Below are 23,911 nucleotides of genomic sequence, written 5' to 3'. Positions count from 1 at the left end.
AGGAGGAGTGAGAGGGAGGGAGAGAGAGAGAGAGAGAGAGAGAGAGAGAGGGAGAGGGAGGGAGGGAGAGGTGAGACCAGGGGCTCACAGCAGGGACTTCCGCCAGGTCCTAGAAGGGAACTACTTCCAAAGTCTGTCAACCTGCAATTATAGTTCAGGGACACGTGTCAGCCCCCGACAACCCACCTCACATAAGTAAACAATGCACGAATAAATACATAATATCCTGGGATGATGATACTTCATAATAATAAAGTAACGAAAATACAATAGAACAACACACATGACATGTAGAAGTAAGTGTGAGATGTGGTGGAAACCACTAATGGCTAATCTGAAAACACACCTATAAAATCAAGGCAACAACACATAACAGAACAAAATCACTGATGCATTTTATATGGAGGAAATTTGATATAGATTAGTATAACGTTAAATGTGAGGGGAAGAATAAATTCACAGTTTACAGTATGAATAACATAATCTAGGAGCATTTATAATTCTCTTTTTTTCTATGAGGGCAATGAGAGGAATCAACTAAATGTATATTTTCATTCCACAAGTTAAAAGAAAACTGACCATGGGATGTTTCAAACAAAGGAAGATGATACCACCAGATAATACTACTACTAATACCACTAATAATAATTAATATTATTATCATTATTGAGATGAACATCATTATTATTATTATTTGTCGGTGTCCTCTCTGACAAACCGGTGTGGACTTTACCTGGAGTGGATGTGAAAGGATGAAAAACTTCATCTTGAGCTGTGTAAACTGAGGTTTTCCACCGGAAAATCTCCAGTCATTCATTCTGTGTTGACACTGTCACCACAGCCTCTCCAGCTGCAGTGGCCTCACAACTACAGGGACTCAGCAGCACAATGAGCACATGTAGTCTCAGTGAGAGACTGTTTGCTTTGGTATATGTTGCTCAGAGGTAAGAGGAAGGTGAGACCTACCTGAGGAATATAAAGGGCTGTTTGTTTTCTCATTTTATTACTCAAATGTCTGTATTATTAGAATATTTGGTCATAGTGGCTTGACATAATTTCACATCAAACCTACATTGTGCCAAAAACCACAGATTTTTAAAACATTCTGGTGATTTATTTTAAAAATTTGATGTACATTGGAACATGAACTTGATTAACAAAGTAATATTATGTGAGAGGTGATATGTATATGAGTACACAGTGTAGTGTGAGGTGAAACGGGGCCTCATTTTATTCCAACATTTTGCATTGTAAATGATATATAAATTATATTTCAGTTGCACCCTCAGCTCTGAAAAATAAATCATTTTAAAACTCAGATTAATCCACAGTTAGTATTTGATTTGGCTTTGAGCTAAATTGGGGCATGCTGCACTTTCAAAAGATGGCCACCAGAGGGTACAGTTGCTTTTCCTTTCAAACCTTGCAGATGGAACATTTGATTGGGATCCTATACCATTCATTAATGCCCTGCTGTCTGCCTGCTCTAAATACTGTTGATAGAGTTTGGTTTTGTGACATGCTGCGTTGTTCTCCTTTTAAACGTTTGTTGTTTCCTTGTCAGCATCTTTGTTGGATTTGTTGGATGTGAATACTCCAAAACTCTGTCACATTCCTGGCAAATCACATGCTTGCTGTTTTAGATACAGAAATGTGTCAGATACATCACACTAAAATAAAAAAATTGAATTATGCAGCTAAACATAAAAATCGGAAATATCTTAAATCACTCTGAGAGAGTGTTTTGTCTCCACTGACACAAACAAGTCAAAACGTATTGATGCACAGGGCTCCAGCAGCTCTTGGCAGATGTGCTGTACAAGATGCATGTCCAGTTACCACAACATAAACAGAACATGAATTCATCAGTTCAGCTCCAGGTACATCCATCTGTTTTAATGTTGTTGGAGCATGTTTGTCATCGGAGGTAAAAAGCATTGGGTGCACTCCTCCAGCACTTCAAGACTGTGCTGCATTAGTGGCTCTCTCTGTCGGCCTGCAGGCTACTGTCTGAACACGTCCACAGCTCCGTGAATGACTGCTTAGCTCACATTCCAGTGTCAGGGAAAAGAAAGACAAAACTCTCTGTTAAATGTGTGGCTGCGTAACCTCACAGAGAGCAAAGTGGGACTGTCCACAAAGTGGGACTGTCCACAAAGAGGACGTGTATCCTGCAGCCATGAGAGGAAAACTTTATTCATTATCATTTGTCATAAGCGAAGTGCGAGAGTATCATTTCTGTCCCTTTTCAGGATTGTTTGACATAATCACGTGGAAGATAATAAAAATGTGTGTATTTCTATTCATCACATCAAACAATGTCACACACACATACCTGCCAATGAATCTAAAAGGTAAAAGACAAACTCAGTCCAGGCCAATGTTCATTATAAGAAAAGGTGAAAGGCCTAATCAACATGATGCTGGCGCAGAGCTACAGCACAATAAATACAGAAGAGCATAAAAGCTTTGCCATGGCCTGACTCATAGTATGCAGTTAAATAAAAGCCTGAAGATAAATCTTGTCACTTGTTGGCAAATGAGTGCTGCTGTGGGCAGAGGCTTAACCTTATATTGACAGGTCATATAGGACTGCAGCACAGTAAAGAGAGAAATGTCACTGTCATGTGTGCACAGCTGGAATTCAGGGTTTGGGCCTCAATGATCTTATGACGTCACCCTAATGTCAATCCATCGTCTCCTATAAGTTTACATACAAGATGTCACAGGCTTTATTAAAGTGTAGTGATCTGGAATAGGATAAGAAATCTAGTGATGATTTGACTGTTAACAGGTTTGTTGAGCATTTACCTCAGCTCACATCTCTGGAATAAATGAATTAATCTCATATGTTTAAATACTCGCAATAATGCCAGATTTTATGAAGTCATCCCAAAGTATAAATTCAGTGAAGACATCTGGGACTGGAAGCACAATTCTCTTTATCTGAGACAGCACATTTACTTTGTTAGTAAAACAAATATGTAGTTTTTTTCAGTTTGATACAATCTACGGTTTACAAGTGTTAAAAATAAATTACTCAACGGTTGCTATTAGTTCTAAAATGTGTTGTGAATGACAGAGGAAAATAAAACCTCAATATGTCATTGAGAGCAATTTGAAACTCTGTACGTGTGCTTTATTGTGTCTGACTTTTTCAGAAGTCATCTGAGACAGCTTGATTAATCCTGTGAAATCACAGAAACTTGGTCCTCCAGGTTTCCATACCTTTGCCATGTCCTCTTCTAGTGGATCATAGTTGTCCACTATGTAGCTCAATGGGGGGGGGGGGGGGGGGGGCTGGTCTCTTATTGACAACTAGCAGCTGTCCTGGTCAAAATTACTGGTCCAGATCAAATCAGTGGAATAACAACACAGATGCAGATTTACCCACAGACTCAGGTCCACCTGCTCCTCTCACCATGAGCAGGAAATCATGTATGTCCTTATTTGAGACCTGAAGGAAATCAATATACAACGAGTTTGAGTGAATGTGGACACGGTAATATGTGTAAACAAAGAACCTATCTGTTATGCTTGAGCTTTTGGTGAACTTGTAAATTCTGTGAACCTGTCAATACAGAAACAATGTTTCTCCAGATTGATTTTCTCAGGTCAGAAAAATTTGAGTTGTGATAATATCACAACTCTTGTTACTCAGCTGTACGCACAAAGCATTTCATAACCAGCTACAGGGCTCGGGCTTGTATCAGATTACTCCCAACAGCTGAAATCAGGGAGGAGGGACTGTGGAGCCACCAAACAGCTGAAGAGGCACTGCAGCCAATGCTGAGGCCAGGTCTCACAATCACACACCAGCCTCACACACTGGAAAAACCCAAGTCCACGTGCTGTTCACTCCACTTATTTTCACAAGGCTCAGGATCAGAGATAAGCTTCATAAAAGAAGAAAGAAATAAGGTGCAATGTAGGGGTAGAAATTCACTGTTTCTATTTCCCTGCCACTGTGGCTGGTGGATTCCAAAATCGTTTAACTATCAGCGTGTGACAGGAATTATTTTTCTTCAATATGGCCCTAATACTCTATTGTAAAGTAACACTAAAATCAACAGAAGCTGAGAATGGATGCAAGATGCATTATATAAATTGGACAGATTAAACAACAAACAAAACCATTCGTTCTTTCATTCCCATCTCCAGTCCCAGTTTAATGTCACTCATCAGATTCTGAAGTTTCTGCAGCACCTCCCCAGCAGTGCTCTTCGCCACCAGTCTGGACTTCCAGGGCGGATGCTGACATCATGCCAGAGCTGGTTGGGAGGGGTGGAGTCATAATCCTCTATAGAGAGAATGGATTGCTGCAGGAGTCCCACAGGCAGCTCGATGAAAGATAGGACCTCCAGTCACTATTGTCTAACTTCATTTGATTGAAGCCTCTTCCACAGGCTCCTGTGGAGGCTTTTATAGTGAGAATGAAGTTGACCAAGCTGAGGATGTCAGGGTGGTTGCTGAAGCTGATGTATTATTGTCCACTGACTGTATCAGTCTAATGGCTGAGTTTTATTGATCTGTGTATGAAATAAATGTTTTTGTCTGAATCTAACCTACACATACCACACTATATACTACATACATACCTTTGCAGTTATCCATACCAGACAGGCAAAGCTGGTTAGGCAGCTTGAACTTGGCCTTCATGACACGTTTTAAGGTGTTGACATTATTCTCATGCCGGTCCATACAGGCTTTCAGCTCGGGGGCCAGGTCTGTGGTACATTGGGCTGTTTATTCAAAATATTCAGCTGAGCAGCCATGCATAACTTTCTGGCTGCTTTCAGAAAGCAAAAATAATCTCCTTTCATAACCACTATTCCTCGACACCCTGATGGAATACGTCATGAGGTCAAGGAGAGATGTGAAGGAGAAGATGTAAGGAGTTAGGAAAGGAGAACTGTGCGGAGAAAATCTGACTTCAATTACACTCTAAAAAAAATAACTTTATTCATATCAGAAAATACACAACAATTGTACAGTACTCTGTGCTGTGCGCTGACAGTTATAATAAGGTTTCCTGTCTCAAACAGAATGACCCATCCTGAGAAAAGATGTTTTCAGTTTATACAGAAACAACATTTAACATTCAGTTGCTCAGAGAAATAAACAACAAAATAGATTTAATTGAAAATAAAACAGACAAGACTGAAATGTTGAAATAATATAATCAGGAGCTCTGACAATCATGTGATGATTCACATCAGTTCTGGATCGTGTCATGACAATAAAACAGCTGTTCTGTTTTTTATAGAACAGATGCAACGACAACAATTGTGTGGTTGCATTTTCTCCTTTCCTTTCATAAAGCATGGTTTGGTGTTTCCTATGCTAAAGGAGATAAGCAAGGAAAAATTGAAGCTTCTTTCCTTTTTGGAAGGAATTTGGAAAGCTCTTATTATGGTGGTCGATGAAATACTTCCTTTCATTCCACTTAGTTAGGAAGGTTCCCAAGCAAAATAAACTTTCCGAACGCAGCCTCTGTTCTCTCTCAGTCAGTCACCAGGTATTATTGTATTTTGAGAGCACTATCTGGGTGGTTGTCAGACTGCTGTGTATTTTAGCTCCTGGGACAGTTTGGGTTCAAAGAGTCTGAGAAGGGCTGTTGAAGTGGGTCAAGCACTGATGCATGAAGTTGCAAAACATGAAAACTTCTCGATCCAGGCAGATATGGGAGTAGTGGCATGCTCCTCTGCACTGGATGCAGTGACTGAATATTCATACAAAATTTCCCTAAACTAAATATATAAGTGAGTTCAATGAATAATAATACACTACATCTAATTTATTCCAATCAAGTGACCTAATCGTTTAGCATTAGGTAATCTACACTGTTGTTTAGTTTCTGTTCTGTTTAGTCTGTGGTTACCTTAAAAATAGTCAAAAATGGTTGATGACCCTAAAAAGGTGAGAAACCCTGCGAATGGGTCCAACCCTAGTTGGTCCAATGGGCTTCTGCCCTGTTGTTTGCATCTTTACAGCATGTACAATGTACAAATCAACAGCATATATCTTTAAGCTGTTTTGCCTTAGAGCAGCTCTAAATATTTTTGTGAAAGCTAGTCTGTGGCACTGGGCCACAGAGTGAATGCCAGGATACGTTATTTCATCTCAGCATGCTCACTTTACTTTTTATGCATAAAGCAAAAATTGGCAAACAAATGGCCACGGTAGATAGCCCTCGGATTGGTTTACTGTATGTTACATCCACTTCGAGCCAGGTTATACAATACCGATAATCATCGGAGTATAATTTTCAACTAAAGCAATAGATAATTTCATGAATATTTATCGAATGTTTATCAAGTATTTGTCATTCTCTGCCCATAAGGAAGAGTTTAAAACCACAACCTGTTGTGAAAATCTTGATATAATTTTTGATCACATCGAGCCCTACACGGAAATCATAAACAGACAAAGCACAACACTTTTGAGCCATGTGTCTGTTGCTGTGACCTCTTTTAGAGAAAGTTGATTGGGACACATTTCAAAGGCATTTCCATATGAGCTTAGACCATTACAATAGAGCCTAATAATTACAAGCGATAACCACAGAAAGAACTGTCCCTGAAATAAATAAAAAAAAATCAAATTCAAAGACGGAGGTTAAAAAACTATTCACACTGTCAGACTGTGAGGGAACTTTTCTCTCCTGGATGTTTTTCATCATCCAAAACTGCAGGATTCTTAAATTCAGAGACAACTGTGATGTCTACAATATATAGAATTGAACAGAATTATTTTTTTAAGTGATTAAAAGAGACTCTTCATAGAAAGGTAAATATTATACAGTGCCAATCATACCACATACATGCCTGTCAATAAATCAGAGTGGTGAGTACATTTCCTAGAGGAGTGTGTAAATGGAAGGATGAGGCAGAAACAAGTGTTCAAGGATCGAAGGATTCAAGGAGTTTTTATTGTCATAACCACCACATGTACAACATACAGTGGAAACGAAATTACAGTCTCACGTGACGTCCTGGTAAGCCCGAACAAAAATACAAGTTAAAATCACAGAGAAAGTGCTTGGAATGTGACTGAAAAACTGTACAATAAACCAACTAGACTAAACTAAATGAGATTTAACTAAACCACAAAACTACAATTAAGGGTTGGGTGACATAAGAGAGGCATGAACAATTAAAAAGACATGGGAAGCATGCAATGTAAAGTGACGTGAGTCTTGAGGTAGTGCAAGAAAATAAAGATACAAATAAAAGTAGTCTGTAGTGCACACAGTCCATGAGATGCAGCCTTGGATGATTAAAATACAGATACTACACCTTTGAATTAGAATTGCTGGTCAGTTCTGGCACTAGTTCTGGCACATAGTCACTCTCACTCACTGTAACAGCAGCAGTGTATGGGTTTATTTTCTTTATTAATGATATCACTGCTGTGGCCACCAAACCTATCTGCTGCTCTTCACGTCCACCTCACCAACTAACACTTCGATATCGGTGTCAGAAAGTTGCGCCTCTTCTTTTCATCACAATTCACCGTACAAACCCATTGGTCAGCAGGAGAGTTAATATACATGTGTTGCTTTGCATTGACCATTTATGGTTGAATGTGGGCGTGTAGAAGGCGGGGCATGAGGCAAATCCTCGTACACATGGTTCCAGGAGGACATGCACTTTTAGTATGAATAATCATGCCGACGTTTTATAAAGAGGCCCCTGATGCTTGCTCTTTTTCTTGGATTTTTATTGCAAAGCCTCAAGTACGCTAAGCAGCACCCCGCCTACACTGGCCACCTGAACTATCTTTAGCCTCTGCTGGCAAGTGAATGGATGTGTCTGACTTATCTTCACTGCTGTCATCGAGGCAGCCAGTATTTTTAGGGGACAGCAGCAGCTGCAAAAGCATTTAACGGTATTCCACGGACAATGACACTTGGGGTGTCTAAGGCCTGAACAACACCGCGATCGGGGGACCACTCCGAAGTTGTTAAAAAGGAATCTCGTGAGGATAGTGAAGTTCAGTTTTCCCTCCCTCCTACGGGACAGATAGTCACACACATGAACTGGAGTGGAACTTGGGACCTTTGAGGAGTATGTGTCTGAATCTGAAGTCAACCTGGGACATTACTCAGCCTTCAGGAGACGGGTGGCATTGCTTCTCAGCTCGAAGCAAGATTGCAAGTGCGGAATGTATGTTGACGGTCGTTCCTGGCGACTGAAGCGAGGTAGGTCATATGGGGGGTACACAGCAAAGCTTCACAAGGGGCAGAGGTCATTCCAATTAAATCAGACAAGTAAACACAGGGGTTAATCTCTTCTCTTTAAACCTCCAGAGGGAATATTGAAGACTCTTTCAACACTATATACAAACTGTCCTAGTCAAGCATTAGGGCCATATTGATCATTAATGGGAACCCCCTTACATGTCAAATTATATTTTCAAAGACTGTCAATTTTAATTTGAAAGTTAACAGAATTTTAAGACTGTCTACAAACTAAAGCTGTTATTTTCAACTCTCTTTTACAACAATATTTAGACAAAATTTTGTATTTTGTTCTCGGTTGCCACGTAAATCACAGGGCATGAAAAGTTTGAAAGAACACAATTTCATTATTTTGCAACAGGAGGTTGGATTTGTTTGGTGTTTAAATATTATATTATCACTATTAGCATTACTATTGTGAATAATATCATAAATATATATATATATATATATATATATATATTGCCATAAATTATTATTAGCAACTATGTGATCGCATTGACTATGGCAAAAATGGTAACTATTTTAAAAACACAATCCTGACTTCACAGACCTGAAACATTGCTTGTTATATCCAAAAGGCTCCTCAAGGAAACGTTTTAGTCGAAGAATAAAATCTCACAAATAGCAACAAAAAAAGAAATTTCAACGGGAGAGAGGGAGTTGTAAACTATGAACAAACTCTTTAGGATAGGACAGATTTATTCAAGAATATGACAGATACATTATTTTAACAGTAACATTTAAAGAAAGAATTCCTAAAGAGAGCTGCCAACAAAGGGTGTGATAGGGGCCCAGCATATTTTGACTGCAAAGTCTCTTGGGTGGGCAGACTGTGATTTTTGCCAGTGTTGGTGTGAGCATGCGGCTTTCAGAGCTGTCTTTGTGATACCTGACACACAGATCTTTATTTAGGGCATGCTATATTAAGTACTTTCCCATTGAAATACAGCACCAGCTGTACTGCCTAGATGTGTTGTGGCTGCTGTTGCAACAGGACCTGGTTGTTCCCCCTGTCACTGCTAGCCGGTGTTTTTCTCTCATGCAGACAGATCTAATTCAATTAGCACTAATAATCATACCATCCGTTTGTGCTGAAGACATGCATGGGAAAGGGACAGAGGTTCAGTGTGTTACTCTCTTCAGTGTGTTTTATTTTCCTGTGCTAATTTTCAAAAAGTATTATTTTATCATTATTTCATATATGGTTGAGTTTTTAAAAACAAATAGCTTCACTATACAAGCCCAAGTTCAAAACGCAAGCTGTTTGATATCAAAGTGTTCATTCTGATGTTTCTTTTTTAGAAATTTGCAGTGCAGGGGTTGGACCATCTTTTCCCAGTGAATAGCTGCCACAGGTGAAGTAAAGGTAACTGAGAAGCAGAAATGGATGTGTTTGGTGGTGCACCACGTTTCTTTGCCTATCCAAGACCTGTGGTGGTACAAAGTGGGACTGATGCTGTTCTGAAGTGTCAAATTGGTGGCGATCCAAGGCCTGCAGTTATCTGGGAGCGTAACAATGAAAAGATTGACCCACAAGGACGATACAGGGTCTTTGAAGATGGAAACATTTACAATCTCATCATTTCAGCTGTGACCATGGAAGACAGTGGACAGTACATTTGCAAAGCAAAGAACAGCATTGGGGAAACATATGCAGCAGCAACACTGAAGGTGGAGGGTGAGGCACAAGAGATGGAGCTACGAGAGGAAAATAAGCCACGGTTCCTCATCAAGCCACTCTCTACTCGTGCAGGTCGTGGGGAAGATGCTGTCTTCTCTTGTAAGCTCTGGGGAAAGCCACGACCGGAGGTTGTCTGGGAAAAGGACGGCAGGAAACTCAATGAAATATTTGAAAGCACACATTTTAGTGTGGGCTACCAGGACGGTGGATGGTTCCAGCTCAAGATTTTTAAGACACGTGCACCAGATGGTGGAGTATATACATGCAAAGCCAGAAATGAGTTTGGGGAATCATTGGCAGGAGCTGTGTTGCTTGTCGATGCAGGCCCAGGACATGAGGAAGAGGGAAATCGTAATGGCTACACAAACGGCCACTGGAAAGCCCACCAGGGAAAACAGAGGATTGGTAGGCAAGTGCCAAACCGACTCAAAGATGACACCATGACCAAGTCTACCAAAGTCAAAATGTTTGCAGTGACAGAGGGCAAACATGCCAAATTTCGCTGCTTTGTGACTGGTAAACCCAAACCAGAAATAATTTGGAGGAAAGACGGCAGGCTGATACTGTCTGGAAGGCGTTATTTGTTATATGAGGACAGAGAAGGATACTTCACACTTAAAGTTCTCTACTGTAAGCAGAAGGATAACGGAGTTTATGTTTGTGCAGCATCAAATACAGCAGGCCAAACCCTCAGTGCTGTACACCTCTCCGTAAAGGGTAAGTCAAGATCAATTTCAGTGGCTTTAAAAAATCTCAACTTCACATTGAATAAAGTAAAAATCTTTGAGGGACAGCAGAGTAAGTGCAGACTCAGTTCTAGCCTGGGATGCTTTTTCACTGAGTAAAGGAGTGAGTGAGGGTGAGATGTGTTCGTGGATCAGATTTCAATTCATGTGATGCTGCGATGATGTCAGTGAGATAGTATATCTCATCAGAACATTTATTTGGGGTAAGGCCAGAGAGCCTAGACAAAAGTACAATGTTACATTTTTTATTATATAGAAAGCTTACAAACATGCTCATGAAGTTAGTAAAAAGTTTGAAAGTTTCATATATAATTAAGCATATCTCATGAAAAGGTGTTGCTCTAAAGAAAGTATAGTTAAATCACACAAAGCATTACATCATCTCAGTTAGATTCATAAAAGGATAGGTCAGTAGGCCTGTGAGATGGAAATATAATTAATGAAATTATTAGACAAGCTGCATTAAAATCTGGAGAATAAATCAAATGTATTAGAGGTCTGAAATTTGATAGACTGATTTGTAAACAGGCAAAGTTTATAAGCCTGAAGTGGATTTCAACGGCAGTGAGACGTCTGCAAAGCTACTTAGCTTGTGAAAGGTCTAGGGAGGCGTCCATGTGAGAAATCTTTGGGAAGGGGATCATGTTTCTCACATGGCTCAGAGAAGTCCAATGGCACCAACATAAAAGTATTGTACTGTATCAGTCAGAAATAGAGAAAAGAACTATTGAGATAGGATTATTATAGGATATAAGTGGTGGGTCAAGAGGAGATTTAAAGGTGATATAAACGGAAAATGGAGAATGCATTTCATCAGTTGTCACCCTAACCCTAACCCCTCTGTTTAATTGGATTTTTTAAAACAATATGACAAGGAAATGAAGAACTTTGCACACAGAAAACTAAATATAGGCCACATCCTTATGTTTCCAACTGTCTGGTGGTGTCAGTTACAAACAGTTTATTTCCTATCTAACACCCTGATGTGTTAATGTCCTTTCCATTCCGATACTAAATAAGCCACTTGTCTCATGATTTTTGCTCATCTTGTTTGCTTCACTGGAATTTACTGCCAAATATATTTCAATTTACAGTGTTTACTACTGCGAGACACTTTTTGCCAGACATAATTTCCCGAAGAATTTATATTGATGATGATATTTAGACAGAAGTAAATATATGTCAAGCTTTCTTTTTATTTCATTATAAAAAGTTACATTGACTTAATCATACTGATGTTCTTCTTTCTCTGTTGGCCCAGAGCCACCTGTGCGGTTCAAGCAGCCCCTCATTGATCTCGAGGTATGGGAACGAGATTTAGCTGTTCTTGAGTGTGAAGTTCCAGAGGACTCTGTTGCCATCACATGGTATCTGGAAGATAGACGGCTACAGCCAGGGGCCAAATATGGAATGGAGGAGTGGGGAACAAAAAGACGACTAACTATCCGTGACATCGGAGTTGATGACGACGGGATTTACCTCTGTGAGATGCCCGATGGGGGAAGAAGTATTGCAGAGGTAGCAGTAAAAGGTAAATAAGAATAACAGCAATACAACTTTGACAAGGACATTTAAATGCAAAAGTATATGCAAAGTGATTCAAACGATAAAGCAACAACATTTCATACACACCATGAGGTACCTTTATCATAGTTTTTTGGTATAGAGGAATTCATAAAGTTTAATTCAATATTCAGCTCAAATGAAGACAATCCTTACCTGACTATATCTGTTTCAAGATCAAAAATGTATGCAGAAACTTTCTGAATGTGAACTTCCTTCTCAATCATTTTCTCTTCTCCCTGGGTGTAAGAGAGAAAAGGCAAATCCTGAAAGATGTAGATGAAAGCGCTGTTTCTCAGGCATTACTTCTCATTGATGTTTATTGTAGTAGTGTGAAGTGTGTATATATACTACTATATTGATCATATTGCTGCTTGTTTTGGTTCTGTAGTCTAGTTCTGTTATGAGATTAAAAACAATTGAAATCATTCAGCAAATGGCTTAAACATGTGTAACGTCAGTGGAGGAATTCTGACTTGGCTGCCAAGGACAAAGGAGGAAATGGACATTATTATGTAGCCTCAAAAGCTGCTGACAGAACAGGCTGGTAGACATGGAGACCAGTTCATTTCTCATTTCCTACAAACTGTTAACTTTAAGTCAGACCACAATTGTTAATCTGCAAGTAGTTATTCATTTAACTATGAAAAGGAATGTCCCATAACCTAAGCAGTTATTTTAACCTAAATTATGACCTTTTCCTAAAATTAAAGTTGTTTTAGTGGGTAGACAATTGTAGTGTCAACGAAGATCAGAAAATGTTTTTACTTTACAATGATGATCTGTTTTGGTTGGCACTGGCACATTACATTACCCAGGACATCAGGTCAGGGACATCAGGTCAATAACTGAGTTGTCCAGAGAACAATTACACATACAATTTATGATTTTAGATCATTAGATAATCAGAATCTTTGTACGATTAATATGCTAAGGAATCACTCACACAAGTGTCTCCTTGCAGGTACAATTATGCGGAAGCTCCCAAGAAAAGTGGATGTCTTGGAAGGTGAAAATGCTGCCTTTTGTGTTGAAGTGGAAAAGGAAGAGATGGACATACATTGGTACAAAGATGGCACAGAGCTGCGGGAAACCCATCAGACAATTCTCAAGTCCTTTGGTCGAACTCACATTCTGGTTTTTGTCAATACAATGCCCCAAGATGCTGGCCTTGTGACTTTCCTTGTAGCCAGATCCAAGACTTCTTCTCAGCTAAGAGTGAAAGGTAGGGTACTATACCAGAATAATTATATTATTTTGGGATGGATCAACATGTATAAGTTATTCCATCCAAAGTGATGTTGATGCATTATAGACTTTCCTTTTTTCAGCGGCCAGACATTGTCCTCCCAGTTGTCCAGTGGGTGTGCAGATCAACACAGAGCGGGCAAATGCTGCTCTTCTATCATGGGTTCCTTCCCAGGACTCACGTAAAAATCCTCCATCTGGATATGTGCTTGAACGGCAGGAAGTGGGAACTGGTTCACAAGAGTGGCTACAGTGCCTGACCACTGATACTGCAACGTCTGTGGAGATCCTTGGTGATAGTGTACCATGTGAGGCCGATTATCGATTTCGCATTTGCAGTGTTAACAAATATGGAAAGAGCAACAATGTTGAGTTTCCTAGAGCTGTTCACCTGGGTAAGTTCAGTTATATTAAATATATTATACTCTGTTTTGCCCCCTATCGGTTTTAACTCAACAAAGTTTACAATATAATTTACTAAATCATGTACAAATGTTTTTTTCTTTTATAGTTCCGGTTGCCAGAATACAAGCTCCCTTACAGGATGCCTTGGTGCCTGAGGGACAAGATGCCATCTTCTCTATTGAGCTCTCTGCTTCAGTTATTGGTACATGGTTCTTAAGTGGTACTCAGCTTCAGGAGGATGAACGTTTTTTCATGCGTCGCTCACGAACACACCAATCACTTCGCATTCGAGGAGTACGTGATACAGATAATGGGGCTGAGATAACATTCATTGCCTATGGCATCCGGGACTCGGCAGCATTGTACATTCAAGGTACTTGTGGGTGACCGTCATAGTTTGCTCTTGAGTGTTTCTTGGTTGACTTTTTAGTTCTCTTGTCATATCTGAAATTGGGTTGGACAAATGTGCAAATGTTTAGCACCAACAATACAAGATGGCCTCAGTTCATTTGTGACAAGTTTTAGTTACTGTTCTCATTGTTTTTCTATTTGCAGCTCCTCTGGTCAAGTTTTCATCAATGTCAGAAATGGATCGGAACAAATTTGTAGAAATTGGGAACCCCATTGTTCTCTATTGTGAGCTGTCAGACCCTGCAGCTGCAGTGCACTGGTACAAGAATGGGGTGTTATTACAAACAATGGAGGGTCTTCATATTCAATCAGAGGGCACCATGAGAAGAATTGTCATCCAATCAGCTGAGTTCTCACACTCCGGAGTGTATTGCTGTGATGCCATTGATGACATCATCAGGTTCAATGTGGAAGTAGAGGGTAAGTGGCGTTTCTTACTCTACTAGTGTCATTTATAGAGAATAACCATCTTTATTATGTTGTTTATCCCATTTTCTTTCTTTTTTGTTTAAATATTTTGTCCTCTTTTAAATCTTTACTTGACATATAATCTTTACAATTTAGCAACCATTAAATTTCTAAATATCCTTAGCCCCGCCTGTGAGGTTTTCAGCAATTCCAGATGCTGAGAGGACCAAAACCATCCAAACAGGCTGCCCCATTGTTTTACAATGTGAGCTCTCAGATCCCTCTGCCCAGGTGTACTGGTACAAAGATGGGTCAAAGCTCCATCCTCAAAATGGAGTAGATATTCAAAATGATGGCCTGGGAAGAACACTGATTGTGCATTCAGCCGAATTTTTCCACTCTGGGTTGTACTGCTGCAAGACAAAGGGTGACGCCATCACGTTCAGTGTGGACATCAAAGGTGATTTGGTTTTAGCAATGTGAAACACTAACAAGCTCCTGCTCATCAAAACAACTAACTCTTCACACTCTTTTATGTTGTCTTCAGCTAAGATGTCACATTTTGCATTAGAGCATGCTTAGTTGTCAGTAAACAGATTATGATGAATAATCTAACAGCTGACATGAGGTTTATGTTAAGTTGACATGAGATCTGAACATATCTATAGCTCCACCTGTGAAGTTCTCAGCAGTCCCTGAAGACATGAGGACCAAGTCGATCGAAGCAGGCTGCCCTATAGTACTCCAGTGTGTGGTGTCAGATCCTGAGGCGCACGTTTGCTGGTACAAGGATGAGGTCGAGCTCATTTCAAACTCTGCAATAGAAATTCACTCAGAGGGCAACACAAGGACAATAGTTGTTCAGTCTGCAGAGCTGTGCCACTCTGGTGTGTACAGATGCACGACACTGGATGATATCGTGGAGTTTCACGTGGAGATCAAAGGTGACTTTGCACTTTTTTTCTTGTGCGTTTATATTGTAACCCCACCTCCTCTTTCTAGATGCCACTAATAATCCCGCTTCTACTGTGTGTGGTTTGAGGGACTGCTCCATGCACATAAGCTTAAAGGAACTGTTAATACACCAGCTGATTACTATTTATGATCATTTGTTTTGTGACTGCTGTGGCTCTCCCTGAATCGAAAGTCTCCAAAGCCCTGTCATCTTCTGCTCTGCAGTTACATTTTTGCAAGGTATCCATTTCCACAGTCTTGATTTTATTTAGCTGTCCTGAATTCCCAATGCTAGCTATACCAGTGACGTACTCTACTATCTTTGACGTTGAGAGAACCAAGTCACTTGAAGCAGGCAAAGCTTTGGAGCTGGAATGTGAGGTTGCAGACTCCACTGGGCCTGTCTGCTGGTATAAAGATGGTGTAAGGCTCCTCCCGGAAAATGGTTGGGATATACTGAGTACTGGCACATTGAGGAGACTTATTATCCCATCTGCTGAGCTCTTGCACTCAGGGCTATACAGCTGTGAAACCTCTGATGGCACTAGCCACTACACTGTGGATATTAAAGGTGATTTTAATCAAATTTTTTTCTTAGAATACTAGAACTTCTTGGAGACCAGATGCAACTAACTTTTACAATATGCATATATGTCTGTCTGTGTGGTGTTTTATGTGATGTTTCTGTTTCGTAAATTAATCTCTACTGTCAAAATGAAAATAACTTTGTCTGTGAAAATTCAAACTTTTTGATCTGAGATATTTTTCCCCTGTTTGGGGAAGCTACACAAATAACCACTATCTTAATCTAAATATGCACAATTAAGTCTTCAATTATAATATGAATCATCATCTTTAGCTCCAACGTTGCCATTGTCGCCATCACCAGACCTTGTGGAGATGCAGTCACTTGAGGCAACCTGTCCCACTGAACCAACACGTGAACCCTCAGACCCTGCTGTCCAGGTGTCAGGGCAGAGGGATAAAGAATGTGATTCTAATACAGAGCCTGATTTTGAAACGGAGGCCATCCAGAAGACCCTTGTTATTGAACCAACTCATCCTTCAAACTCTGGAGCATACTATTGTGCAACAGCAGATGATGTTGCCCAATTGATAGTAAAAAATCAAGGTGATATTTTTTGTATGTGTTTTCTGTTAGCTATGACTAACTAGTTATGTAACTGTTTGTCTTTGCTCTTCTTGCCGTTGCAATGCAGAACTGATATCTGTGACAGTATCTCTTTTAAGTAATTGTTCTAATATCTAGGATCATGCAAACTGACATTATTACCCCAATGATTGTCTGTAGTGCCCTCTCCAAAATATCAGCTTGGTTCTGAGGTTGAGAAGACTGCTGAAGAGTGCTGCCCAATTGTTCAGCAATTTGAGATTTCAGATCCCATTGCCAAAGCCTGTTGGTACAAAGATGGAACCCAGATCTACCCTAAAAAAGAGGCTGACTTTGAATCACAGAGCAGCAGCCCAGCCTTGCCCCTCCAGTCACATGACTTTTCTGGCGATGAGAGGGTTGGCTGTGAAACAACGGGTGATGCAAGGTTAAATGTGGACATGAAAGGTGGTGTTCCACAATGTATTTGCACAATTAAGAATCAGGAATTTAGTTATATACATGAAGCTCATTGTTTTCTCTTTGGCTTTGTCCAAACAGCAGAGCAGTGTCACTATGGTGATGAAATTGGTGAGATAGCTGAAGCATCTTCCCAATACACTGTGGATGTCGAAGGTGATTTGATATATTTCAACATCAGTCATCCATGTTAACCCAGCACATAAAAAGCCACTAACAATAGTGGTGTATTTTATTGTTAGCTCACCCATCTGAGGCATCTGTAATATTCCATTAGAAATGTGCTTTTTGTCACTTTGTCATCTCTAGCCTCATGTCATTTCCTGAAATTTGGCTGAAATATGTGGGTGTTTTCAAGCTGCTCCTCATACTAACATATATGTTGTGTTTGTCAATTTACTCTTCATTTTAACAGTCATCTTTGCTTGTAACAAGCGACTTACAACTCTTTAAGTCCATCTTTTATCTTATTCATCACCAGATCCTCTCATTCACATTGCTGCCCTGAACCTCTCCCCGTTGCATTGACAACGAATTCTTATCAAAAAGAAGAAAATGTACTTTTTAGGTTGTTAAGGTGTTAGAGCAAAGACTGGTGGTAAACAATATTAGGAGTCAGTTGAAGGGGGAAATATAGGAGTTCAATCTCAGACCAATCCTGGTCGTCCTTCTTGTTTGTCTTTGCAATGGATTATCCCATAACACCATGCTAACCCACACTGATGTAAAATTGATGTTATGAGAGGACGTTTTGAGACCATCAACCACTGAAAATCTTTCTCTGTGTACATCATAATGCTTATAGCTACATCGCCACGGCTCTCTTCTGACCAAGAGAAGATCAAGTCCACCGAAGAGACTTTTCCTTTGTCATCAAAATGGAATTCTGGCATCTTCGGTGGCGAGACAGGAGATGCACAGACATATGAAGACCATTCCAGGCAAAGGCCAACTTCTCAATCAACATATGAATATTCAAGTGACTGGATTAAAACTGAACAGTCGGTGGAACTCTCAGACAATCGACAAACAAACAGACAATCACCAGTTTATCCCAACTCTGCAAAGCCAACAATAATGCAATCTGACAAACATCATCACACTCCAAAGTCTACAGAATCACAAGGGGAAGAATTCATTAATTATATACGGCATGCAGAAGGTTCATCTGATGAGTTTGATAAATCCCTACAGACGGATGTCTGGACAGACAAGCTCCGCAATTGTCTACAAACTACAACTGGTGAATTAGAGGAGATATATAGCTCAATACAGAAAAAAACTATCCAGTCAAATCTAGGGAACCCCCTATGGACTTCAACTACCCAGTCTGAACACTTTGATAACTCATTTCAGATTTCAACAGTCAAATCAGACAAGTTCTGTAACGCCTTGAAAACTGCAGATCTCCAGTCAGAGGAGACCGTTACATCGTTTCATTCTGCAACTGACATATCAGAGAAGCCCTTTAAAGCCATACCTTGTGCAATTACACAATCAGGGGAGCCCACGACATCCTTACATACTGCAACTGGCAAATCAGAGGACTCGTTTACATCCTTGCATACAGCAACTGTCCAATCAGAGGATCCATTTAAATCCACACATTGTGCAATTACCCAATCAGATGATCTATTTACACCCCTACATACTGCAACTGTCCAGTCAGAGAAGCCCTTTGAATCCTTACAGTGTGCAAATACCCAATCAGAGGGTCCTCCTACTTCCCTACAGGCAGCAACCTTCCAACCAGAGGAGCCATGTACATTGTTATATATTGCAACTGGCAAATCAGAGGACTTGTTTACATCCTTGCATACAGCAACTATCCAATCAGAGGAGCCCTTTAAATCCACACAGTGTGCAATTACCCAATCAGGTGATCTATTTACACCCCTACATTCTGCAACTGTCCAGTCAGAGAAGCCCTTTGAATCCTTACAGTTTGCACATATCCAATCAGAGGAGCCTCCTACTTCCTTACATGCAGCAACTGTCCAATCAGAGGAGCCATGTACGTTGTTATATATTGCAACTGGCAAATCAGAGGACTCGTTTACATCCTTGCATACAGCAACTGTCCAGTCAGAGAAGCCCTTTAAATCCCCACAGTGTGCATATACCCAATCAGATGAGCCTCCTACTTCCTTATGTGCTGCAACTGTCCAATCAGGAAAGCCTTGTACACCTCTACATATGTCTAGTACCCAATCAGAGAAGCATTTTACATTGCTACATTCTGCAACTATCCAATCCAAGGAGCCTTTAAAATGTTTACAGACTACAATCCAACCTATCCTACCTATCCAATCAGAAGAGCTTGATAGCTCCATGCAGACATCAGCTGCTCCATCAGAGAAGCCTCTTGATAGCTTACTGACTGAAACTGTCCTTTCAGAGGGCCCCTGTAACTCCTTAGGGGCTAAAAATGACCAGTCAGAGGATTTTAACAGACCCCTACCTATACTGACTGTCTACTCGGAGAAGCTCAGTGACTTCCCTAATACTACATCTCCTCAATCATTGGACTCATCTAACTCTGAAAAGGCAGAACTTGTCCAAACAGGGAAGGATTACAACATACGACAGTTTGCATATGTCCAAATGCATGACCACTGTAATACAGGACTTACAGTACCCAAACATGCAGAGGTCATTTCTCCATCCATGCAAGCTTCAACAATCCAAGCAAAGATTCATCACGCTATGGAGACCACAGACGACCAAGTAGACAGCACAGTAAACTCTGAGCAGAGATCATCTGCTGAGTTTGCGGAGCCTGACTACATCAAGCAGGCCTCAAGAGTCCAATCAGACGAGATCTACCTATCAAGGACATGTGAAAGTCACTGGATCAACAGTTCTACTACAAATAAGGTGGCTGTTGAAGGTGATTTAAATGGTTAGCATTATCAAACAACATGGATGGGCACAATGTTGACATTGTGTAAAATGAAGAGCAATCCTTTTTTTTTTTACTATTTCTGGTTTTATTTACTTGATTTTGTCCATACTAAATCTAGTTTTATAAAACCTTGAGCTTGGGTAATGTGTGAGGAATATTAAAATGGGACAAAGAGTAAATACATTAGCTTCAGATCCTAACTTGAATGTCCAGATATATGAAGTCTAACCAAAGACACCTCTTGTTAGATTACTAATAACGCAGACATATCTTATATGACTTATTATAACTTTAAGATTTGTTGGCATGACTAATATTGATTGTATATCTTGCGCTTTTGTTGTTTAAAAGCATAATTTTTGTTGGAGTCAGTCAGTGATGCAATTTTCTCTTGATGTTACCTCATACATCCCCAGCTCTGCCTGTGACAATTACAACACTTTGTGAGGCTGAGAGGAACAAGTCTGTTGAAGCTGGTGAACCCATAGTACTTCAGTGTGAGGTATCAGATCCAAACGCTCAAGTTACTTGGTACAAGGATGGAATACAGCTACATGAAGCAGCTGGACAAGATATGGTGGCCGAGGGTTCCATAAGAACACTGGCTGTCCAGTCAGCGATGCCGTCTCATGCAGGGATTTACAGCTGCAAGACGACAGATGATGCAGTGCAGTTTCATGTGGATGTTAAAGGTGACAAAAGTTGTTTTTGTCTGTTCTACAAATAGATTTGAGTGCATCCAAATGTTTTCACTTTGTTGGTATAAACTTCTAGGCCTTGGGAGTAGGTGAAATATGGCAGGTTACTGCCTTAAAATCAAAGTACCTTTAGACACAGAATGCCCCTAACTAAACCTCCCTACCGAGGTAATGACAGTTTTCTTTTACTTCTGTCACACAGGCATGATAAACCTCACCTCAGACTGAGTGGCCCTTTTTGCTCATATTCGTATTTGATAAAGAAGTGAGCTTTCTCTCACACTTTAGTTATTTATGTTTAAACATTTAGTAATAACCCCCCATGTCTTTAGTGTTCAATAACTATAAAGTCTTGGTCGACTAAGTTTGGATAAATCTATCTCTGTCAAGTGCTTTCTGGGGACATTTGTTCAAATACATACATTTCTATAGTTTCTAAAACAGCCCTGAAGAAGCTGTTGATCTCATCTCATACAGTGAACTGAAAACCCACAAAATATGTTTTTTTCAGAAACACTGAGACAAGCGGTATGTACTGTATAATTGAGACATGTCATTCAAGAAAATTATAAAGAAATTATTTCAACATCAGCACTAAAAACACAGGAACAGTCCAAAATGTTGAACCCTAGTTCTTTCACAGTACCATTATTAGAGCATGCAGAAAGGTATATGTCAGGTGGCCTGGATTGTATGGCTCATTCATTTCTTGATTGACCAGGTAAGATTACTCCTCAAACACTTTTCAAACCTCCAATTGAATAGGGGGGAAACTCTCTTTATCAATCTACAGCTCATAACCAACAAATTGAATAAAAAAAAAAGAGTTTAAGAAAGATGCTATATAAAACTTTACTTATGGGACTAACAGGAATGTAGTATTTCAATCAGTGAATTTCATTGAAATATTCATTGTGATCATTAATTAGATTTCTCATTTACAAGAGAAATACAATACAATACAATCAGACATCGCTTCATTAATTTTAGATCTACCATTTATGCAGTTTGTTAATTATACCAAAAGTAATTTGGTGAGCCATACTTAATCAAAACTTTGGGAAGGATAAATGAATGAATATGGAAATGACTGCAACAGCAAATATGTTTTGTAGGAAATGTAACATGGCGTGGATTACATTCTCTTTTCACATAATAATGATGTGTTGTTGATTTGAAAGTTGCAAATACAGTGATACAGAACATATCACAAACAGTTTCATGGTATAGTGAATAGTGAAGATTGTTGAACTTACTGAACCTTTCCTTTTGTTGCTACACATGGTAATCCTCAGCGTTACTACACTGCATAGTTTTACTGACAATAAAATTAGAATTCAAGAAATGACAATACATTCTTGAGTGAGAGATTGATTGATTGCTGTTAATGGAGTGATTCAATCATTCAAAAATGATGTTGTTTTGGAACATTATCCAACATGTGTTTCCTACAAAACCAAATTACTTTTGTAGTCTGTAGTAAGATGTAGGAGACAGGGTTGAAAGCTGAAGGTTTTAGTTTCAGTATTATGTTTTGCTTCATTTGGTTAATCGCAGTACCTGTTTTGACCAGCTCTATTTCACATTCAATCCCGTAGCTCCACTTCCGGAGGTTTCAGCTTTATCTGAGGCTGACCAGACAGAGACAGTCGTGGTGGACTGTCCTGTTTCTCTACAATGTGAGCTGTCAGAGCCCACTGGACAAGTCCGTTCGTACACGGATGGAACAGAGCTCCTACCTCAAAGTGGAGTAGACTTCCAGTCAGAGGGAATTTTGACGAGTCTAGTTGTCCCATCAGCAGAGCAGGCTCACACTGATGTATACCCCTGTGAGTCAAGGAATGATGTTGTTGAGTTTGCTGTGAAATTAGATGGTGATGCTCAGACGTTCTGTAGTGCTTTCACTGTCTTGCTCTGCCAACTAACTATAGTAGCAGTTAGGTTGATTAAGTCACGTTTGTCTTTCACCTAACAGATAATGGCTCATTTTACCACTTCCCAAACTTAGTCAACTACCTTTCTAAAAATGGGAAGCCACAGGTTTCCTCTGAAATAACAACCTCAAAATGCATAAAATACCTAATCAATCAACCAATGGCAATATACATGTTTCTTAAATTAGTGATTGCATGTTGTGTCAATGTTAGAACTTAATACTTTTAAACAAACTATAAAATAATAAAGGATATCTGCTTTCGAGACATTTTATTTGTTTCATTAATTTAGCTTCACAGTGCAGCTTCTTGTTATGCATGTCCAATAACTTCAGAAAGCCAGCATTTATCTTCTAGATTAACAGAGTACCGCACCTTTACCATGAACAAACAGTCTTTCTTTCTTCTGTGTGTCTTTCCTGTTTATTTTTGTCTGTTTCAGTTTGATGTCAGTGTAAAATAACTGGATAACCGAAATCTTGATTCTTCCTTTTTTACCCCTTATGATAATTTGTTTCACTTATTGTCTTTACATTGTCTGTTGTGTAATATATGTTGTTCTGTCACGTTTGCTTTCTTTTGAAGGAACTGTGCCATCTGTTAGCGTTGGTAAAATTTCAGTTGCTATCTTGACATTCTTTGTAACTGAATATTTAGTAGGTTCGATATAGAACTTACTGTAAGTTTATGAAGCTTATTTAGACACTCTTTCTGAAACCTATAGCACTGCCTGCGAAGTTCTCTGAGCTTCAAGAGTCTGTCAGGAAGAAATCCATCCAAGAAGGCGCTCCCATTATCCTCAGCTGTGAACTCGCTCAAGACCCCACCGCTCATGTGGACTGGTACAAGGATGGAATGCAACTCCTGCCACAAAATAATGTAGAAATAGAGTCAGATGGTCTGACAAGGAGGCTGCTCATCCACTCAGCTGAAATCATACATGGTGGCACCTATGAATGTTCAACATCAGATGACACCGTTACATTTAAAGTGGACGTTAAAGGTGATTTATTTCTGTCCTTACCATTCTCTTATCTTCATACATACAAGTCCATCTTGTTCTATGCTATGAATGGATTTTAATTGCTCAGGAGAAGGTGGTATTACTGGCCGGGAAGTGTG

The 23,911-nt window shown here is 39.7% G+C and overlaps 1 protein-coding gene across 17 annotated transcripts in view; it reads left to right on the top strand.

Annotated features, from left to right (window-relative positions):
* The first annotated feature begins 7,703 nt into the window (after positions 1-7,703).
* obsl1b (obscurin like cytoskeletal adaptor 1b) overlaps positions 7,704-23,911 on the top strand; it is a 35,563-nt gene continuing 19,355 nt past the window's right edge. For 2 of the 17 annotated variants that reach the window (XM_069533411.1, XM_069533408.1), the window contains exons 1-16: positions 7,708-8,203; positions 9,548-10,643; positions 11,934-12,203; positions 13,200-13,460; positions 13,567-13,878; positions 13,995-14,261; positions 14,444-14,719; positions 14,892-15,167; positions 15,376-15,651; positions 15,957-16,232; positions 16,521-16,793; positions 16,974-17,408; positions 18,058-20,142; positions 20,574-20,849; positions 22,454-22,684; positions 23,514-23,792. In XM_069533411.1, coding sequence (XP_069389512.1) covers positions 9,629-10,643; positions 11,934-12,203; positions 13,200-13,460; positions 13,567-13,878; positions 13,995-14,261; positions 14,444-14,719; positions 14,892-15,167; positions 15,376-15,651; positions 15,957-16,232; positions 16,521-16,793; positions 16,974-17,408; positions 18,058-20,142; positions 20,574-20,849; positions 22,454-22,684; positions 23,514-23,792 — 6,808 coding nt within the window. In that variant the 5' untranslated portion in view covers positions 7,708-8,203; positions 9,548-9,628. Of the gene's footprint in view, positions 8,204-9,547; positions 10,644-11,933; positions 12,204-13,199; positions 13,461-13,566; positions 13,879-13,994; positions 14,262-14,443; positions 14,720-14,891; positions 15,168-15,375; positions 15,652-15,956; positions 16,233-16,520; positions 16,794-16,973; positions 17,409-18,057; positions 20,143-20,573; positions 20,850-22,453; positions 22,685-23,513; positions 23,793-23,911 lie in introns of all 17 variants that reach the window. The other 15 variants (XM_069533407.1, XM_069533406.1, XM_069533409.1 and 12 more) reach the window with 15 other exon arrangements.

The sequence above is a fragment of the Paralichthys olivaceus genome, chromosome 10 (assembly GCF_024713975.1).
Source record: "Paralichthys olivaceus isolate ysfri-2021 chromosome 10, ASM2471397v2, whole genome shotgun sequence".
Lineage (NCBI taxonomy): Eukaryota > Metazoa > Chordata > Actinopteri > Pleuronectiformes > Paralichthyidae > Paralichthys > Paralichthys olivaceus.
The sequence above is the reverse complement of the archived record's forward strand: the minus strand, read 5'-3'. Positions and strand labels throughout refer to the sequence as shown.